This window comes from Salvelinus fontinalis, chromosome 1 (assembly GCF_029448725.1).
Source record: "Salvelinus fontinalis isolate EN_2023a chromosome 1, ASM2944872v1, whole genome shotgun sequence".
NCBI classification, from domain to species: Eukaryota; Metazoa; Chordata; class Actinopteri; order Salmoniformes; family Salmonidae; genus Salvelinus; species Salvelinus fontinalis.
In genome coordinates, this window is record NC_074665.1 from 18,459,556 (window position 1) to 18,479,536 (window position 19,981).

At 42.7% G+C, this 19,981-nt stretch overlaps 3 protein-coding genes across 5 annotated transcripts in view; 1 reads left to right on the forward strand and 2 right to left on the reverse strand.

Annotated features, from left to right (window-relative positions):
• LOC129828058 (phosphatidylcholine:ceramide cholinephosphotransferase 1-like) overlaps positions 1-1,087 on the reverse strand; it is a 52,497-nt gene extending 51,410 nt beyond the window's left edge. Inside the window, exon 1 of the mRNA XM_055889482.1 lies at positions 600-1,087. The gene's annotated coding sequence lies outside the window, so the exon portion shown is untranslated. The remainder of the gene's footprint in view (positions 1-599) is intronic.
• papss2b (3'-phosphoadenosine 5'-phosphosulfate synthase 2b) lies at positions 78-8,136 on the forward strand. Of its 2 annotated transcripts, none has more exons than XM_055889002.1 (12): positions 78-312; positions 1,519-2,087; positions 2,190-2,425; positions 2,649-2,787; positions 3,026-3,144; positions 3,292-3,405; positions 3,528-3,639; positions 3,882-4,087; positions 4,182-4,317; positions 4,489-4,757; positions 7,104-7,333; positions 7,519-8,136. In XM_055889002.1, exons 2-12 carry the CDS (start codon positions 1,940-1,942, stop codon positions 7,658-7,660), a joined length of 1,851 nt encoding a protein of 616 aa, XP_055744977.1. In that variant the 5' UTR covers positions 78-312; positions 1,519-1,939; the 3' UTR covers positions 7,661-8,136. The 2 variants fall into 2 exon arrangements, with proteins under 2 accessions (XP_055744977.1, XP_055745060.1); XM_055889085.1 differs by having other exon boundaries at positions 79-312; positions 1,973-2,087.
• LOC129828495 (outer mitochondrial transmembrane helix translocase-like) lies at positions 8,127-18,929 on the reverse strand. Of its 2 annotated transcripts, none has more exons than XM_055889547.1 (10): positions 18,842-18,929; positions 17,930-18,115; positions 17,692-17,790; positions 14,917-15,037; positions 14,578-14,778; positions 14,347-14,453; positions 14,041-14,130; positions 10,435-10,485; positions 10,219-10,355; positions 8,127-9,397 (listed from the first exon to the last, which is right to left on the reverse strand). In XM_055889547.1, exons 2-10 carry the CDS (start codon positions 18,101-18,103, stop codon positions 9,280-9,282), a joined length of 1,098 nt encoding a protein of 365 aa, XP_055745522.1. In that variant the 5' UTR covers positions 18,104-18,115; positions 18,842-18,929; the 3' UTR covers positions 8,127-9,279. The 2 variants fall into 2 exon arrangements, with proteins under 2 accessions (XP_055745522.1, XP_055745602.1); XM_055889627.1 differs by lacking the exon at positions 18,842-18,929 and adding an exon at positions 18,517-18,812.
• Between the last annotated feature and the right edge of the window lie 1,052 nt (positions 18,930-19,981).

Consider the following 19,981-nt stretch of genomic DNA (forward strand, 5'->3'; position numbering starts at 1 on the left):
TTCAAATGCCATTAATGCTTTCTCCGATTTCATGGTTTTGCACTTCTTTAGCTCAACCCAGTGTAATGTCGTGGCTCTGACGTTCTGTGAAATTGAGTGGGCACGAAAAAGGCAGGGCTATGAATATGCTACGTGTCGGATTAGAAATCTTCATTGGACGTCTCCCGTCAGATTTATTTCCGATAAATCACATAAACTCGTTTTTTTAGAAGGGAATATAGCTTAATCGTTACCAACATATAAATTATTAGGTCACCAAACTAAAACGTTTCAGAAGAAGTGGCGATGTCTGGGATAAAAAAACAAAGAACGGTAGGCTATGTCATTATGTTTGACTTTTGGTATGTTACGTTACTTATTTCATTCGGATCTGTGGGTGGTGGGCAGACAGTATATCAAATTGGATAACTTTTTTTCTATCTAAACATGTAGGGCACCGAAAGAGATGCATTGGAGCAGAGTCGAAAGTTATTCTATAGCTAGCATTATTTCTAAACTGAAAGTTCTGTAGGAATGTTCTATGTTAAACACAATTACCTTATCTCCCCTTTTTCACCAGTTGTGTATAGAAAAATATAGCATAGAAGAATCATTCTTACCTGTTTTTAGTTAGTGGTCTACACAAGAAAGTGACCCAGTCAGTTTCAGCCACAAATCAGCGTTGGGGGTTCAGTAGACCTGTGGATTGACTGACCACTTCTCGGGAAATCACTGCAATGCAAAACTGATTCTTGGCCAATCAATTACTTTTCTAGTTATAACAATAGGTAGATTATACGGCCACATTATATAATATTCCACCGATGTTCTTTACAGTATTTGCATTTTATAGCCCTATAGATATTTTATAATAACATGTCGTTTATTGAATAGAATGTATTATAAGTCTTACTATATGATAGTGTATGATGTGCTTCACAATTTCAAATAGCTGAGATGTTATTAAGGCTTGTGACATATTTAGTGATGGTATCTAGGCTATACATTTGGATCTGTCTTATGGCCTCTCTAAACAGTGAACCAAGTTGTTCCAGTTGGACTGGTTTTAATTAAGTTTATCCATGTCCCTAACAACAAGGGCTCATTGAGGAGTTAGGTCTGCTGGAGCGAGGCTACAGTAACAGTGAGCCACTATGAGAGTCACTAATGAATGAAGCTCAGATCTCACGTGTCTGGGCAGGCCTGGGAGAGGCACAGCCTGGCCTTTGAGGGGTTCCAACCAGCGAGCATTGGGCCTGATTGCCACACTGCAGGACTGTATGAATGAATAGGACTGTTTGTTTCCCCCTGTCCCTCTGCAGCCCCCACCAACCTGGTCCGCCTACACACCACACAGTATGGGAAGCCACAAAGATGCAATTAGGCAGGCTGGACAAGGACTTATTAGAAGAGGCTAGAGTGACATGAGTATACCTTGTTGTATCTAGATGATCTGTACAATTAAAGCTTCCCTGGGTTAGGGTTTATCTTTCTAATATCTGTATGTGCCTGATCAGTAGTCAAATCCCTTTTACACAGGGCTCTTCAATGTCAGTCCTGGAGGGCCAAAACACTTCTGGTTTTCATCCTCTCCTTCTAATCAGGGACTGATTCAGACCCGGGACACCAGGTAAGTGCAATTAACTACCAGGTAGAAACCAAAACCAGAAGTGTTTCGACTCTCCAGGACGGGAATTGAACTGCTCTGCGGTTTTACTTCTAATGATGACCCGATGAGCTGTAAACTGAGAGGAATGGCTTTCAGACGGATTGTTCTGCTTGGCATTCAAACAAATGGGAAAGTATACATGTCTTGCAGAGGACTCCAGTCACTCATTATCAAGCTATCACTACAAATTACAGCACAGTTCAGTGTTTCTCAGCTGACTAAAATACTGTGATCAGTTGCAAACCCCTAAGGCAACTGTCCTGTGCTAATAGCTCAATTAGGAATGTGCAGATGTGCAATCGTGCAATCTCTCTGTGGTTCCAGGACCTTCAGAGGGCCACTAATGTCGTGTACCAGGCTCACCATGTGAGCCGGTCCAAACGAGGCCAAGTGGTGGGCACCAGAGAGGGCTTCAGAGGTTGCACTGTCTGGCTCACTGGTAAGCAAATGCCCTCTTTATCTCTCCAATACTAGACCACAGAGTTTCACATAAGTTATGTTGGATAATGGATGTATTGCAAACTGTCACTGTGGACTAAAGGTTTGTCAGGTGCCGGAAAGACAACCGTCGGCTTTGCCCTGGAGGAGTACTTGGTGTCCCATGGTATTCCCTGCTACTCCCTGGATGGGGATAACATCAGACAGGGGCTGAACAGGAACCTTGGCTTCACCTCTGTGGACAGGGAGGAGAACATCAGGCGCATCGCTGAGGTGGCCAAGCTGTTTGCAGATGCAGGATTGGTCTGCATCACCAGCTTCATTTCTCCATTCACTAAGGTGAGTGATATAAAATAATCAATTGGAAAATTGTCAAAGGAGCATCTCTAAGTCATCCATTGTGATTGATCCGAGCTCTGGCCTGTATAGCTGCTATACTGTGTCTGACGTCATTCACTTCCTTTGGTATTTGGTTTTGAGAACCTCTTTTTTGTTATGGAATTAAAATCAAGATGGCAAACATGTTGATTTTTGCTACCCAGTCTCTTTCTCCTGTGCATAGGACCGGCAAGAAGCCAAAAAGATCCATGTACAATCTGGACTGCCGTTCTTCGAGGTGTTCGTCGATGCTCCCCTGGAGGTGTGTGAGAGCAGGGATGTCAAAGGCCTCTACAAGAAGGCCCGTGCTGGAGAGATTAAAGGTACTGATCAGACTGACTCTGCCCTCCAGTGTTGCAGTTCTGTTACAGTACATTACACACAGCTACATTTACAAGTATAGATCACATGGCTTCAAAGTCTACTACTTAACATGCTGTTAAACAAGCAAAAAGAGTGGGGTTATATAATGTACAGCCAAAGCACTATATTGACTCCGCACTAAAGTAGTGTAAATGATTGACAAAGTCCTTAACGGGTTTCCTGACCCCATCCCCTTAGGCTTTACGGGCATTGATTCGCCTTTTGAGAAGCCTGAGTCACCTGATCTTGTGCTGAAGACTGGACAGATCTCAGCGAATGAGTGCATCCAGCAGGTGGTCGAGCTGCTTAAGGAACAGGTGAGTCTATCTATGGTCCCTGAGACCTCGCTGGGCCTCGCCTGTCTGTGGTGTATTCCTCATTGTATCTCTACCGTGAGGAAAATGTCCTAGTCATTGGAAATTGACTTGTTAATGTACTATCACATTGATCCTTTTGTTTTGTAGAACATTGTGCCCACTGGTGTGACAGAGGAAGTGACTGAGCTCTTTGTGCCAGAGAACAAGCTGGACTTGGCACTGAGCGACGCCAAGACACTGCCTACCGTCAGCATCACCAAGGTAACAAATCCTTCTTCTATGCACACTTTGGGGTTTGACACACACAATCTGACCCTTCATGTTGAGTGGTAACACCTGATGGGACCACACCCTACTGACGTTTTGTTCTGTATTTCCTGTAGCTGGACCTCCAGTGGGTGCAGGTGCTGGCAGAGGGCTGGGCCAGCCCCCTCAAGGGCTTCATGAGGGAGAGGGAGTTCCTGCAGGTTCTGCACTTCAACACTCTTCTGGATGGTAATACTGGTATTTTATAACTTCATAGATGACACAGTTTAATGTAGCATATGCTCATATCAATTGAATGGATTGTTCTTAATAGGGCCCATGTTCGTCTGTAATATCATGTTCTATTGACATGTTATGCACATGTAACAACACCTACTTCTACCTCACATAAAGTCAATAGCGCTCACAATGAGCCAACAGAGGTCTGTTGACTTTTCTGTCAGTGACATAGAATGACATGTGGTTGGCAGGTGGAAACATCAACCTCTCTGTGCCGATCGTCCTGCCCGTTTCCAAAGAGAGCAAAGAGAAGCTGGACGGCTGCGCAGCGTTCGCACTTGAGTTCAAAGGTTGCAGAGTGGCAATTCTCCGCAACCCTGAGTTTTATGAACATCGGAAGGAAGAGCGTTGTGCCAGGCAGTGGGGAACCACATGTCCTCAGCATCCTTACATCAAGGTTAGAATTGCCTTTTAGAACTGTCCCTGTTAATATCATGAACATACTTGAATGAAAAATCAGAAATGTTAAAAATAAAGATAAAATCTCACAGATGGTTATGGAGGGTGGTGATTGGCTGGTTGGTGGAGATTTGGAGGTGCTAGAGCAAATCAAATGGAACGATGGTCTGGACCAATACCGCTTCACTCCAAGAGAACTGAAACAAAAGTTCAAGGAAATGAAAGCAGGTGAATAGCTTATTATATTCTGTTTAATTCTCACTTCCTGTCCGCTGTCTCTCTTAGTGCTGTATTGTGTATGCTAATGTCTACTTAAGGCAAACGCTGAAAAAACACAGTGATGATGAAGAAGACTTAGCAGTCACTTAATAAGGAACCTCCTTTTTTGCGTTCCCCCAGACGCCATCTTCGCCTTCCAGCTTCGCAACCCGGTCCACAATGGCCACGCCCTCCTGATGCAAGACACGAAGCGGCGGCTGCTGGAGCGAGGCTACAAGAACCCTGTCCTGCTGCTTCACCCGCTGGGAGGCTGGACCAAAGACGATGACGTGCCTCTGGACTGGCGCATAAAACAGCATGCTGCCGTACTGGAGGAGGGGGTACTGGACCCAGCCAGCACCATCGTGGCCATATTCCCCTCCCCCATGATGTATGCTGGACCCACTGAGGTAGGGCAATGGTTCCCCCTGGTCTACATCTTAGATAGTTCAAACAGTGTAAGTGAAATCTAACTGGATACAAGTGGCGGTTTTATAATGTAAATCTTTTTCTTTTTTTTGGACTCAACGTTGTGCTTTGCTCAATTTCAACAGGAAGGTTGTGCGGCGGTCCTTCAAGTTTTGTCCTGGAACTTTGTCATCAATGTCTGGCATTCTCTGGATTTATGGTGCTTTCAAGACAACTGGGAACTCAGAAAAAACAAGGTCGAATAATAACGTCAGTGATCTTCAGGTCGTAGCTCTAGAAAAAGGCCTGAGTTCCCAACTTGGAATTCCGAGTTGGATGATCGTTCAAAACGTATTTTCCCAGTCAGAGCTCATTTTTTTCCAGAGTTCCCAGTTGTCTTGAACTCACTGAAGTCTGAGATTTACGAGTTCCAGTTGTTTTGAATGCGGCAGAATTCATGCTGGCTTGACAGCATGGCCAATGTATTCAAACTTTTCTGTTTATCCTTTTATAGCTTGGAAAAGAGTCTCTTAAACGCAGACTTGGACCACACACCCTCTCCACCGAATAGCAGGCAGGGGAAGCAACATAGTGATTGCTTTCCAATGCTTGCAGTTAGCCACTGATTCCTTCCAAACCACTCATGGAAGAATTTGCAATTTCCAACTTGTTGTGTAATGTTTATGTCCAATGAGCACCTATACATTTTATTTCTCTTCATATGACAAGGATTTGTCAATGTGATTCATGATGATAACTTGTTTGCTAGCTGTCACGTGATTTGACGTAATTTTATCTGAGACCAATGACCTTGAGCCTTCTTGGATGGGCACTTCTAATGTAAATCTATGGCAGCACCCAAGGGGGCTTGAACTTTCTATCTCTCCCCGAAGATTTTGCGACAACATAGTGTCCCAATGAATAACAGAACACTGAGCCAATCACTACGCAACTAGAAAAGATTACCAACCCTTGTGCTCTGCAAGGTCTCTGATTTCCTCCCTACAGGCTGTCTCATTGTTGTCGGTGATCAGGCTTACTACCTTTGTCGTTGGCAAACGTAATTATGGTGTTGGAGTCGTCCTTGACCAAGCAGTCATGGTCAACAATGAGTACAGGAGGGGACTAAGCACGCACCCCTGAGGGGCCCCGTGTTGAGGATCAGCGTGGCAGATGGGTTGTTGCCTACCCTTACCACCTGGGGGCGGCCCATCACGAAGTCCAGGATCCAGTTGCAGAGGGAGGTGTTTAGTCCCAGGGTCCTTAGCTTAGTGATGAGCTTTGAGGGAAAAATGGTGTTGAACACTGAGCTGTAGTCAATGAACAGCAGTCTGATGTAGGTCTTCCTTTTGTCCAGGTGGGAAAGGGCAGTGTGGAGTGCAGTAGAGATTGCGTCATCTGTGGATCCTTTGGGGCGGTATGCAAATTGGAGTGGGTCTAGGGTTTCTGGGATGATGGTGTTGATGTGAGCTATGACCAGCCATTCAAAGCACTTCATTGCTACAGACCTGAGTGCTACGGGTCGGTAGTCATTTAGGTAGGTTACCTTGGTGTTCTTGGGCACAGGGACTATGGTGGTCTGCTTGAAACATGTAGGTATTACAGACTCGGGCCAAGGTCAGGTTGAAAATGGCAGTGAAGACACTTGCCAGTTAGTCAGCGCATTCTCGGAGTACACGTCCTGGTAATCCGTCTTGCCCTGCAGCCTTGTGAATTTTGTGGTTCAGTGTTTCTTGCCTCAAAACGCACATAGAAGTAATTTAGCTCGTCTGGTAGGCTCGTGTCACTGGGCAGCTCGCGACTGGCTTCCCTTTGTAGTTCCTAATAGTTTGCAAGCTCCGCCACATCCGACGAGCATCAGAGCCGGTCTAGTAGGATTCAATCTTAGTCCTGTATTGACACTTTGCCTGTTTGATGGTTTGTCGGAGGGCATAGCGGGATATTATTTTTTTTACCACCTTTTTCTCCCCAATTTCGTGATTACAATCTTGTCTCAACGCTGTATCCCACGAATGGGCTCATTGGTGGGATACAGGGATTTGTTAAACACTTTTTTGGTTACTACACGATTCCATATGTGTTATTTCATAGTTTTGATGTCTTCACTATTATTCTACAATGTAGAAAATAGTGAAAATAAATAACAAATCTTGAATGAGTAGGTGTGTCCAAACCTTTGACTGGTACTGTATATTATTATATATATATATTTTGCCCCAACTGCCCTGAATGATGGGTTGCCAGGACACTAATCTCTGTATAAAATGTATTTCTAAGCATTGTTTTATTCAGTAGAATCAGGTCATATCTGTAGTCACTAGACAAGTGTTTGTCTTCCTACCCGTTAGGTACAGTGGCACTGCCGGGCACGAATGATAGCTGGTGCCAACTTCTACATCGTTGGTCGCGACCCTGCGGGCATGCCTCACCCTGAGACCAAGCAGAGCCTGTATGAGCCCACCCACGGGGCCAAGGTCCTCACCATGGCCCCTGGTCTCCCCTCTGTAGAGATCATCCCCTTCAGAGTGGCTGCCTACAACAAGACTAAAAGATCTATGGACTTCTATGATAAGGAGAGGTACATTGACAGCTAATATTTTGGCCCATATGTTTTTCCGGACTATGTAGCCTGACCAGGAAAATCTCTGGGCTCTGGTTGTAAGCAATAACTAGGGCTGAGGAAAAACTTCCCTACAATGTCAAAAAGTAACTGAGAGATTGAGTCAAGCTGCTTCACACACTTTGTCTTACCTTCCTTTCCAGACACCAGGAATTTGAGTTCATATCTGGGACCAAGATGAGGAGGATGGCACGCAGCGGAGAGAACCCCCCGGATGGTTTCATGGCCAATAAGGCCTGGAAGGTCCTCACAGAGTACTACAGCTCCCTGCAGAAGGACGAATGAACACGCACACCTTGGGTCTAACAGACACATCTTAAGCTTCTCTATTTTATATCAAGTACTGTAGACATCTAGGCATTAATGAAATGCATGCCTGAGTTTTTTTTTTTTTTTTTTTTTTTACTAAACTGAATATCATGTAAACCGGAAATGATCTAGTTTGATGTGTGGGTCAAAATAAATCTGTAAGCAGTGTAAAAAAAAAAGTTGGAAGTCAGAGTTGTGAAGAAATCAATATGAATGTTTTAACAGATCACTTTTGTTACCTATGTATCTTTACTTCCAAGCTAGTAACTTAAAATGTATGTTTTTGAAGCTGTGAGAATATGTAGTTGAGTGGAAGGGGTTTTAGCTATCCCTGTGTAATGAATGAAACTATTTATCTAGTGATGCCATGGTACCTAATTTCTAAATGTTCTTATACTGCATCTAGCCTTTTTATATCAGGAAGTTTCAAGCAAATAAATGATTACGAACAACATTGGTGTAATTTATTTTAGCAGATACCCAGAATTCAGGGTAAAACAAATTCTAAAAAATAATTTGTCAATATAAAAAGCAAAGCAAGAATTTTACCTAAACCAAAGTTCCACCAATCCCAACCCCCCAAAACGTCCATAGAAAACTTGTCAATCACACATTCAATAGATTGCAATGGCTGTTGCATGTAGTAGATACTGGAAGTTTGCCATGTAGAAATAAACAACCATTAAGCATCCTGGTCATCACAAGGGATAAACAGAAACTATAAGACATGACAATCACCAAAAGCAGTTATTAGATTCTACTGTAAATGAATCCTGGGCTGGAGACCAGGGCATAAAGGATTTGAAAGCACAATGCAGGTTTCCTGATATATTGAAGTTTTAAAAACCGAAGTACACACCTTAACATAAGCAGCTCATGATATTGAAGTAAATTACTATGAGGAAATGGAAGGCCATGTCTCTTTGCATCTGGTACCATGCTCTCTTCACAACATCCACAGTGATAATTCACTTTCAAATAGGAGTTGAATTGTTCTGATAAAACTTGTGATCTAATTCATAATTCTGAGAACCACTCAATGTACAATTAGCTAATAGTTGAACGATGACAGTGGCAAATTTTATTACAGATGTTACACTAGTTCGATAAACAGATTTCCTGAAGAAACACAGCCCTAAACATACAGTACCAAAAGAAGCAACATGTGATGTTCAGATAAAAGCCCAAGGCTAAGTCAATATTGCTGCGTGTCATAAGTAATAGGGAGGCGATTATGTACTATCAAACCTGAAAGGATCCATGGCTGTGCCCATATTTTGCAGTCTCAGAGCCAGTTTCAGTGAGGCCTTGATTGGCCAGATACATAAGACACTAATGCCAACATAAGTATCATGTAACGCCTAACTTCCACATAACAAATAGCATTTTGACAGAAATATTTCATGTTGAATGCATTGAACTAAATGTTCTTAAAATAACAAATGAGCTAAGACGTTACAAAGTGATGTTATGATAGACATTACACTTATGTATATCTCTTCAAGTTCTCTCCACCAGTAAGTACTCTACATACATAGAAAATAATAAGGAAAGCATATCCAGGCGCTTAATAGTTCTCCTTTGCATGTTAAGACTCAATCCAGAGTAGAATGAATCAGAACCGTCTGTCCGTCTGCCGACTTCGACTTCCTCATCTTCTGCCTGGCAGACTGCATGTCGTCCTGATTGATGGACCGGATTTGATCCTGGATCCTGGAGACAAAGACAAGGTCAGTATCTTGCTGGTAACTACAAAAGGCACTCTAATAGTGTGAAAATCACTAATCACTACTAATGCTCATATGAAAAGCCAATGTAAAGACATTGGTATTGGGAGATCAAGTTAGGTCTCAAGAAGTATGTGTTTATACGGGCAGAATTGGGCTGCCTGTGGAATGTTAGGATTTGTGTTTATTGCACTATAACCCAATACTACATCACGTGATTGAATATTAGCAACTGTTGGCCTGGACGCCTGGGTGTCTGTGTTTGGGCGCCTGGGTGTCTGTGTGTGTGTGTGCTGGAAGTAACAGTTAGCCCCAGATAAGAATACTGGGAAGCTGTGGTTAGCCTTGAGCGAGAACAGTGTGCTTTGTATGGAGGTGCAAATAGCTCAGACAATGTTGCAGAGCTGTCTGACCTCAGTCTCTGGGGTGAGGGAGCATAATCTACACAGCAACAGCGCCGGGACACCAAAGAGCGCCAAGAGGCTGGGACTAGCCTGAGCGCCGGCGATAGGCTGAGCAGAGTTTAAACCACGCTCAGCCTCTACTGTGATAGGCCAACAGACGGGTTGGAACTAGTCTGTCACAGTATAAGAACAGCTGTTTACTTACATCCTGCCAGTTCCCTGTTCTACCCTGCGGGGTGGTACAGTGAACCCGTATATACAAAAAATTGCATTTACCATTTATCGCTTGAGTTTAATAAAAATACTTAAAGTATATTCGGTGACTCAATCACATTTTGTCCTGATACCAGATTTGAATTGACACAAATTCCTTATAGTAAACGCAGTCAGAGGGGTGTGGTACCTTTCATCGGCATGGGTGTTATGGACAAAATCCCGCACACATAACAGGGCAGCATCCCGACACATCTCTCGGAGATCACTTCCTGAGAATCCGTCAGTCTCCTTCGCCATGTCAACAAAGTCAACACTGGGATCCACCTAGAAAATGCATGGGGAAGTTTAGTGGAAACACAGACAAATGTATAATTGTGTAATTTAATTACCATGTAAAACTTACATTTTCATTTTTCAATATGAGTTTCAAGATTTCTTCCCTCTGCATGCGATTCTGCAAGACAATAATAGTTTTTAGCAGGAATGTAATACATTTCAGGTAATCTCATTGTACTGCATAAATAACCATAGTTAGGGCTGGCTCAATTACCATATAACCGTGTTACTGACGGTTATGGATGAAGACCGTCATGAAAAGTAAATAACCGTCATAATATCTATATATTTTTGGGGAGGCCAGGGCGAACAGCTGACTGAAGACAGGACGGCTGGCATTCGTACTGTTGAGTCCGTTTCTGCGATAACATGGACTCTAAACAACATGATGAAACTGTGTTGCCCCTTGCTGAAACAAGCAAGGTGTTGTAGCAAACAATGAATAGAATGGGCTTGGCACCTCTAACTATGGCAATCGAACTGGTAAACTCACGGGTAGGGCTGTTGTGGTGACTGTTTTACCACCACATATATTATTTAGTATATGTAAAAACAAGATTAAATCAAGAAAACTGACAGGTGACAATATTAGCCTATCACTTGTGAATTATATATTTTCACGATTCACAGCAATAGAAACAATGCCTTTTTTGTGTCCATTTCAAAATCATAGTCGCACACCTCATTTAGCCTAGCCCATAGGCCTATACGTTTTAACAGGTTTGTATCACAACTAAAGGAGCCAAATAACTTTTAAAATTAAGCACATTACTCCGCTTAACAAGGGGTGTAGAACTTAACTGGCATACATCTTTGTAACACTGCAAAAATCTGAAACTTTAAATCCAAGAATTATGCAGAAAAACTAATCCATGCTTTTGTCACTACTGCAATGCTCTACTTTCCAGCTACCCGGATAAAGCACTAAATAAACTTCAGTTAGTGCTAAACACGGCTGCTAGAATCTTGACTAGAACCAAAAGATGTGATCATATTACTCCAGTGCTAGCCTCTAGCTTCCTGTTAAGGCTAGGGCTGATTTCAAGGTTTTACTCCTACCCATCTCTCCGATTTGGTCATGTCCCTAAAATTTCTAAGCAAACAGCTGGAGGCAGGGCTTTCTCCTATAGAGCTCAATTTTTATGGAATGGTCCATGTGAGAGACGCAGACTCGGTCTCAACTTTTGTCTTTACTGAAGACTAATCTCTTCAGTAGGTTCTATGATTGAGTGTAGTCTGGACCAGGGGTGCGAATGTCTCCCTGGCCGGTCCCCTTCTCTTCACTGGGATTCTCTGCCTCTGACCCTATTACAGGGGCTGAGTCACTGTCTTACTGGTGCTCTTCCATTTCGTCCCTAAGAGCGGTGCCGCACTTGAGTGGGTTGAGTCACTGACGTGATCTTCCAGTTCGGGTTGGCACACCCATAGGTTCGTGCCATGGGGGAGATCTTCGTGAGCTATACTCAGCCTTGTCTCAGGGTAGTAAGTTGGTGGTTTACAGACATCCCTCTAGTGGTGTGGGGCTGTTTGCCCTGTATTGTCAGACGGGGCCACAGTGTTTTCCCAACCCCTCGTCTCAGCCTCCAGTATCTATGGTGCAATAGTTTGTGTGTCGGGGGGGGCTAGGGTCAGTCTGTTAAATCTGGTGTAATTATCCTGTCTTATACGGTATCCTGTGTGAATTTAAGTATGCTCAATCTAATTCTCTCTCTCTCCTCTCGGAGGACCTGAGCCCATACCTCAGGACTACCTGGCCTCCTAGCTGTCCCCAGTCCACCTGGTCGTGCTGCTGCTCCAGTTTCAACTATTCTGCCTGTGGCTATGGAATCCTGACCTGTTCACCGGACGTAAAAATACCATAAAGATCACCTTAAAAATACACCTGTATTATAGAACCATTACATGCATAATCACATTTGTGGTCACTTTTGATAATGGTGTTTTCCACTAAGGGAACATTCGCGCTTCTAGCCTACTGCAGTGTGCACATTGCTGCGCTTATGTGAAGAAATTGTTTCTCAACATTAAGCTAAACTTTCTGATCTGTTGAATCAGCCACATTGCGTAAACATTTTTTTTTTTTATGCTAATGGTTGTATTAATTTGGGATCTATTGCATCCCACAACTATCCCAGACTATGTTTGGAATATTTATTTCTCGTACAGAATAGGTCGACTTCTATACTATGGGGGATAGTAGATTGACATAGGCTAGTGCTTTTTCTGTTCGTTAGGCCTACATCTTGTTGGCTGACGAAATGTAAAATGTGGACAGTTCATCCAATATCTTCAATATGCACCTAAGAATTGGATAAGGATGCATGCAGTTGCGTCCCCGATGTGTCTGTCTTCACTTGTAGCCTGTGAGAAAGACCCAATCACGTGATGGAGCGCACAGCACTCCAGGAGAAGGGCACAACAGCCACGAGCCGCAAAAGGCATGGATTGTTTTAGGGTGCATTACGGCCACACAAACGGGATGCCGCCGTGAAATTCTAGGCATTATCAAGTGCTTGTCAAATTGTGAATGAGTGACTGATGTAGTGTTCAAAGCCTGCACAGAAAACAAAGCAGAGCTCATGCCTTTCAAGCAACTTTTTACAAATCATTAGTCATTAGAGCCTTACAATGTATTAAAAATCAAAACATATTGCCCAAAGTTTGTAGAACAACTAAAGTTACATGAATAACTCTAAATTAAGCATATAAGAATACCTATTTCTTTGTTAACTGCTCAACACAGAATAGCTGCATGTGCGCACTCCCTCAAATCGTTTGGAGAAAATATCCTTAACATTTTATTTCGCTTGTTCAATTGTATTCTTCATACTATAAAATAATGCCACGGAATTCTAAGCAAATCTTGTCTGCTAAATTAACTAGTGTAGCCCAGAGCCATATGGCATAGCCAGATCTGGACCTAACAAGACAACTCAGAGTATGCCATTTTGTTCTTCTGAAATAGACTACATTTTCTTCATATCATGCTTCTTTGAGACTTGTCTAAAATAAATAATGGATTTATTTTGAAGGTGTAGGCTATATTACATGGATTTATTAGACTTTTTAAAAAAGCGAACTGTTCCAAAAGGTCGGCATCAGTGGCTTGTAGGCTGTGTGTGGAAGCCAGGAGATGCTAAATGTGTTTGTTAATTAACGGTCAATCACCGTGAGACAGACAGTTATTTTCTTGACCATCACCAACTGACGAAATTTCGTGCCCGCCACAGCCCTACTCATGGGTACACTCGCAATGGCTGCCTACTATTGTGACGCAATAATTCCCATGGTAATATAGAATGTTCATTTCAATGATGTAAACTGATGTGGCTCATGCAATGTAATGTATTTTTTGTCATGCCAATTGAATTGAATCAACAAATTACAGCACATATTGATGGGTACACTTCCTGCTTTGCTCCTATGAGTACACTCACAATGGCGGCCAGTCCACCTATTATGCCATTATTGACTTGAATGGCGACATTTGTTCTATTCATTCTATGGTAGCACATGCAGCCAAGACCAGATTTTGCTATTTGAACAATTATTACGGAGACAGTGGTCATTTGTCTGGCCAATTACAATCATCCAAAATTCCAGGACCGTCACAACCATGTTCATAGTACTGTGTATATACTGAAAAACGTGTACAGTTTGTGAATAGACTCACAGGCTGATTTACGTGAAATCTTGTGGGCATTCTCCTCAGAATGGCGGAGTCGAGATCCTGTGGACGATTAGTGGCCCCCATAATGATGACCTACATGAGGAAAAGGTGAGAGGCAGTTGAGAGAGACTCAACCAAACAGGAGTCACATGATGATCAATGTATTTAATTACCAACACAACAAATGCTGCAAAACCTTAACGTCTGTGTACGCTATCCCTGATGCAGTGAAATTAATAAGCTTTACGCAACATCTTTTGGAGTGCGGACCTGTCGCACCTTTTTGCTCTTCCTTCATAATGGACCCACCTGGCAGTTATAGTCCGTCTCAAGCCCATCCCACAAGCTCATGAACTGAGCCTTCATCATGGCTGTGGCCTCGTGGTCAGAGCTGGAACGGCTTCTGAGGAAAGAGTCTGGAACAGAACATTACAGGATCCGGGGATGATGACAACATAACTGGCTTAGCTGAAGTACCCAAACAAGATTTAAAGCACTGTATAGCATCTGTTAAAGATAAATGGTAAAATAAGCATTTACCAATCTCATCTATGAAGATGATTGAGGGCTGAAGCTTAATGGCTAGAGAGAAGACGGCAGAAGCCAGTTTCTGGGACTCTCCATACCACTTGTCTGTGAGGGTGGAAGGCTGCAGGTTGATGAAGCGGAAACCAGCATCTTTGGCAGTTGCTTTGGCGATCAGCGTCTTCCCACAGCCAGGTGGTCCGTACAGCAGCACACCTGTTATCATAATGACAGGGGTAAGAGGAGTGGCTAAAGACTGAAGGCGGTCCTGTTGAACCTTTATATGCATTGTGTCTATCTAGGCTTTTGCACTGGTCTCAATAAGCAAATCTTGTATGAAAACAAGAGACTCACCTTTTGGTGGCTGAAGCAGTCTGGATCCCTTGAACAGGTGTCTCTTCTGGATGGGAAGTATGACAGTGTCTTTCAGCTCAGTGATGACTTCATCTAGGCCAGCAATATCACTCCATGTGATCTGTAGAGAGAGCATCACATCAGTTAGTTATGTAGAACAGACATACAGGTGACTACCAAAATAAAGGAAAAACTTGAGTAAATGAGGGATTAAGTATATTGTAAGCAGGTGCTTCCACATACAGTGCATTTGGAAAGTATTCAGACCCTTTAACGTTTTCCACATTTTGTTACGTTACAGCCTTATTCTAAAATGGATAAAAATAAAAATAAATCAATCTACACACAAATTGAGGCGAAAACAGGTTGACATTTTGGCAAATTATAAAAATTACATAAGTATTCAAACCCTTTGCTATGAGACTCGAAATTGAGCTCAGGCTGCATCCTGTTTCCATTGATCATCCTTGAGATGTTTTTACAACTTGATTGGAGTCCATCTGTGGTAATTGTGGTAATTCCATTGATTGGACATGATTTGGAAAGGCACACACACACCTGTCTATATCAGGTTCCACAGTTGACAGTGCATGTCAGAGCAAAAACCAATCCATGAGGTCGAAGGAATTGTCCGTAGAGCTCCGAGACAGGATTGCGTCGAGGCACAGATCTGGGGAAGGGTACCAAAACATTTCTGCAGCATTGAAGGTCCCCAAGGCCTCCATCATTCTTAAATGGAAGTTTGGAACCACTAAGACTCTTCCTAGAGCTGGACGCCCGGCCGAACTGAGCAATCGGGGAAGAAGGGCCTTGGTCAGGGAAGTGACCAAGAACCCGATGGGCACTCTGACAGAGCTCCAGAGTTCCTCTGTGGAAATGGTTGTCCTTCTGGAAGGTTCTCGCATCTGTGCAGCACTCCACCAATCAGGCCTTTATGGTAGAGTGGCCAGACGGAAGCCACTCCTCTGTAAAAGGCACATGACAGCCCGCTTGGAGTTTGCCAAAAGGAACCTAAAGACTCTCAGACCATGAGAAACAAGATTCTCTGGTCTGATGAAACCAAGATTAAACTCTTTGGCCTGAATGCCAAGCATCACGTCTGGAGGAAACCTGGCACCATCCCCACAGTGGTGGCAGCATCATGCTGTGGGGATGTTTTTCCAGCGTTAGGGACTTAGACTAGTCAGGATCGAGGGAAAGATGAGTGGAGCAAAGTACAGAGAGATCCTTGATGAAAACCTGCTCCAGAGCGCTCAGGACCTCAGACTGGGGCAAAGATTCCCCTTCCAACAGGACAACAAACCTAAGCACACAGCCAAGACAAGAAACCTAAGCACACAGCCAAGACAATGCAGGAGTGGCTTCGGGACAAGTCTCAATGTCCTTGAGTGGCCCAGCCAGAGCCCAGACTTAAACATCTCTGGAGATACCTGAAAATAGCTGTGCAGCGACACTCCCCATCCAACCTGACAGAGCTTGAGAGCATCCGCAGAGAAGAATTGGAGAAACTCCCCAAATACAGGTGTGCCAAGCTTGTAGCATCATACCCAAGAAGACTCAAGGATGTAATCGCTTCCAAAGGTGCTTCAATACATTTGCTGAAATTTCTAAAAACCCGGTTTTGCTTTGTCATTATGGGGTAGTGTGTGTAGATTGGGGGGGGGGAAATGTAATACATTTTTTAATAAGGCTGTAATATAACAATGTAGGAAAAGGGGTCTGAATACTTTCCAAATGCACTGTAGGTGTGGATCCTGAGTTAATAGGGTCATAATTTGTAAGTCGCTCTGGATAAGAGCGTCTGCTAAATGACTTAAATGTAAATGTAAATGTATAAAAATGCCCAGTTGCCCATTATTTTGGCTACCATGGCTAGAAGAGATCTGTGACTTTGAAAGAGGGGTCTCAAAGGCACACAGGGGTTTAAAGGGTGTGTGTGCGTCAGTCACAGACCTCAAACCAATTAAACACTTAAGGGAGATTCTGGAGCAGCGCCTCAGTGTTTTCCACCACCATTAACAAAACACCAAAAACAATTGGCATTTCTTGTGGAAGAATGGTGTCGTATCCCTCCAAAAGCATTCCAGACACTTGTAGAATCTATTCCAAGGCTCATTGGCTGTTTTGAAGCTGTTCCAACAACCTTAAGACACTTTATGTAGTGTTTCCTTCATATTTGTTTCTGTTGGAATGTTGTTACCCAGCAAGACACCAAAAAGTGTAACTCAAACAGAAGGGGGAACTAACAAAGAGTTACTGACAACCAAAACAGGTGGGGTTCTAGAAGTGGATCTGAAAGAAACTCGTCATGTTGTCCACTGAAAGTTGACTAACACCACCAACTGGGACCTACAAGAGACCCACCATGAGCGGCCACTAAATTTGCCCAAGAAGAGGCAAACAGAATTAAAACCCACCCCAAACGTAGACAGGAATTAAACCAAAAGGTGGAGCAAAACTAACAGGGAAGAACAGATAAAGGACAGTTTCTTAGAAATCATAGAGGGAGCGCCAACTAAAGGTGTTAACCCTCCACATCTCTCAAGGTAACTGGAGCACCCGCACTCAAATATCCCCTGTACCAGCACAGATGAAACGCCTTCTGACTAACGAGATGACAAGCCAAGCCAGCACAGGTTCAACACATACTGACTAACGAGGTGACACCAACCGGTGCACCCAATGTGCTAACGTCCAACCACAAAATATAAATGGAAAAACCAACGCTTGTAATAGTTGGGTTCAAGCAATGGTGTATTTAAGCCGCTCTCTTACCTGCATGGTCAACGGGTCCACCAGATGTGCTGCAATGCTCATCTCATACTCTGAGAGCTTGACATTCTGCACACCGATCTGCTTCATGAGTTTCTCTGCCTGAAAAAAACCGCATGTCAATAGCCATCTACCTAGCTTTGTACAGTACAATACAGTCCCAACAAACATGATTGATATCCACAGAAAACGCTCAGAAGCAAACAGGTCAAACTTGGCTACTGTCTATTGAAAACTTCACCTGTTTCTGTGCTTCCATTTTCTGTTTCCTTGTGGGATCAATGGCATCAACCATCCACTTTATGGTGAAGTAAGTGACTGCACCAAATATGGTCAGTCGGAAGAGTAAACTAAAGACTTCATTCCGGCCCAAGGGCTGGGCAATACTTTCAGTTGGAATCTCCTTCAACACCATCTTCTTAGATGACTGGGGGATGGAAAACAAAATGACATTCTCAAAACTTGATCACAGTTGAAAATGAACAACATAGCTTAACTGCTATACAAGTGCTGCACTCTTATCCAACAAGAACAATGTGTGAATTCCACTTAAATTCAGAAAATCCTAATTGAAAATAGGCTTAGACATTAGCTGAGAAATTACATCAGTTCTTAAAAATGTACACTCAATCCTGTTTAGCTAGTTAAGATCACATGTTCATGTCCATCCTATAAATATTGTTAGCAGTTAGCCATATGTCATCATGTTAGCTGTCACAACACTGGCAAGCTAACAATGCCGGCTAAAAATCTCTGTACTGTTGCGTCCAACTTGACACAGCATTTGACAGTTGTCAGCTAGCTAGTAATATGATATGACCTACATACCTGATGATGGAATTGGTGTTATTTTAAGTCTATATCTAAAAAGTGTTTGACAATCATCGAAACTGTGAAAAGACTAGCTAGATAGTAGTTTCACTTTGCATGTTACAAAACCGAAACCTTGACTTCATTTTGATAGCTTTGACCTCCAGTTAGCATGCAGCCTCGTGCCTGAATTACAGTCGTTACTTTGTAGAAAGACATTCCCACTAGCAGGACACCTTGTGAAATGTGTTGTATTGATCCATGTATTTGTAATTAGAACTTTTAAATGATTTACAAAAACAAATTAACCATCACAGTTTGCTGGACTGGTCGTGACACTCACCTAGCGCTTCCACTCTTGCTCTTGTCCCTTTCAGCGTGAAGCTCGACGCAATTTGCTTGACAGATGCCCCCTACCGTTTTGGAATAGAAACAGTAAAATAATTTCCTCAATATTTCTGTGGCATGGGACAGCGTTGAACGAAGATTCTTCAAGGTAAAGAACAACACATGTAAAACTATGGATTTAATGATGTGGCTACAACCCATATGGTACAAAATAAGCTACTCCCCATCATAAAACGTTACTTTTTTTGTTACTCAATGTGTAGGTCAGGATTCTGTGCTTCATGTTCCAAGCAAATCTGACAGGTGGAGCCCTAACACAACTAACGTTAGTCCAGTGACCACAACTACTGGCTCACAAGCTCCTGTCCGGGTAAAAAGTTAGGAAAAGTCAAGGTACCAAGACAGACACTGCATAATGTGCAACAACTGTGTATATTTTTGTTTCCTAGTCTATATGCATAGTGAAAACGCTACAACACACTGCATAATGTGCAACAACTTTGAAGTTGTCAAGTATCGAAACATATAGTGACAGGTACTGTATACTGCATAGTGACAGGTACTGTTTATTTATTTATCATTCTTGTTTTATAGTCTATACGCAAAGTGGAAAGACAACAATGTATTGATTCCTCATCAAGGTCGTGACGGCAGGTAGCCTAGTGGTTAGAGCTTTGGACTGGTAACCGGAAGGTTGCACGGTCGAATCTTCAAGCTGACAAGGTAAAAATCTGTCGTTCTGCAACTGAACAAGGCAGTCATTGAAAATAAGAGTGACTTAAGCAAAGGTAAAATTTAAAAAATACACCTGCAATTTGATCCAACATCTAGACATGCCATGAGACTTGTTTAAAATGGATAAATAAAATGCATCAGGCACACCGAGTGTATATACTTACACAACGCAAATTCTCTGATTTGATTATATACATGTCAATGTCATGATTCCTAAATTAAATATTGGAAACTTCCCTAATTATAGAAACACGTGACTATAATAGAGAAGCTAGTTCCCTGTTCAGTGCCCATGTCCTTCCGCCACCGACGAAAATAATATCTTATAAATGCAATTATACAATGAAAGATACATATTTCATGATATAATGTATTGCTTTGTCAATTTATTCTGCACTAT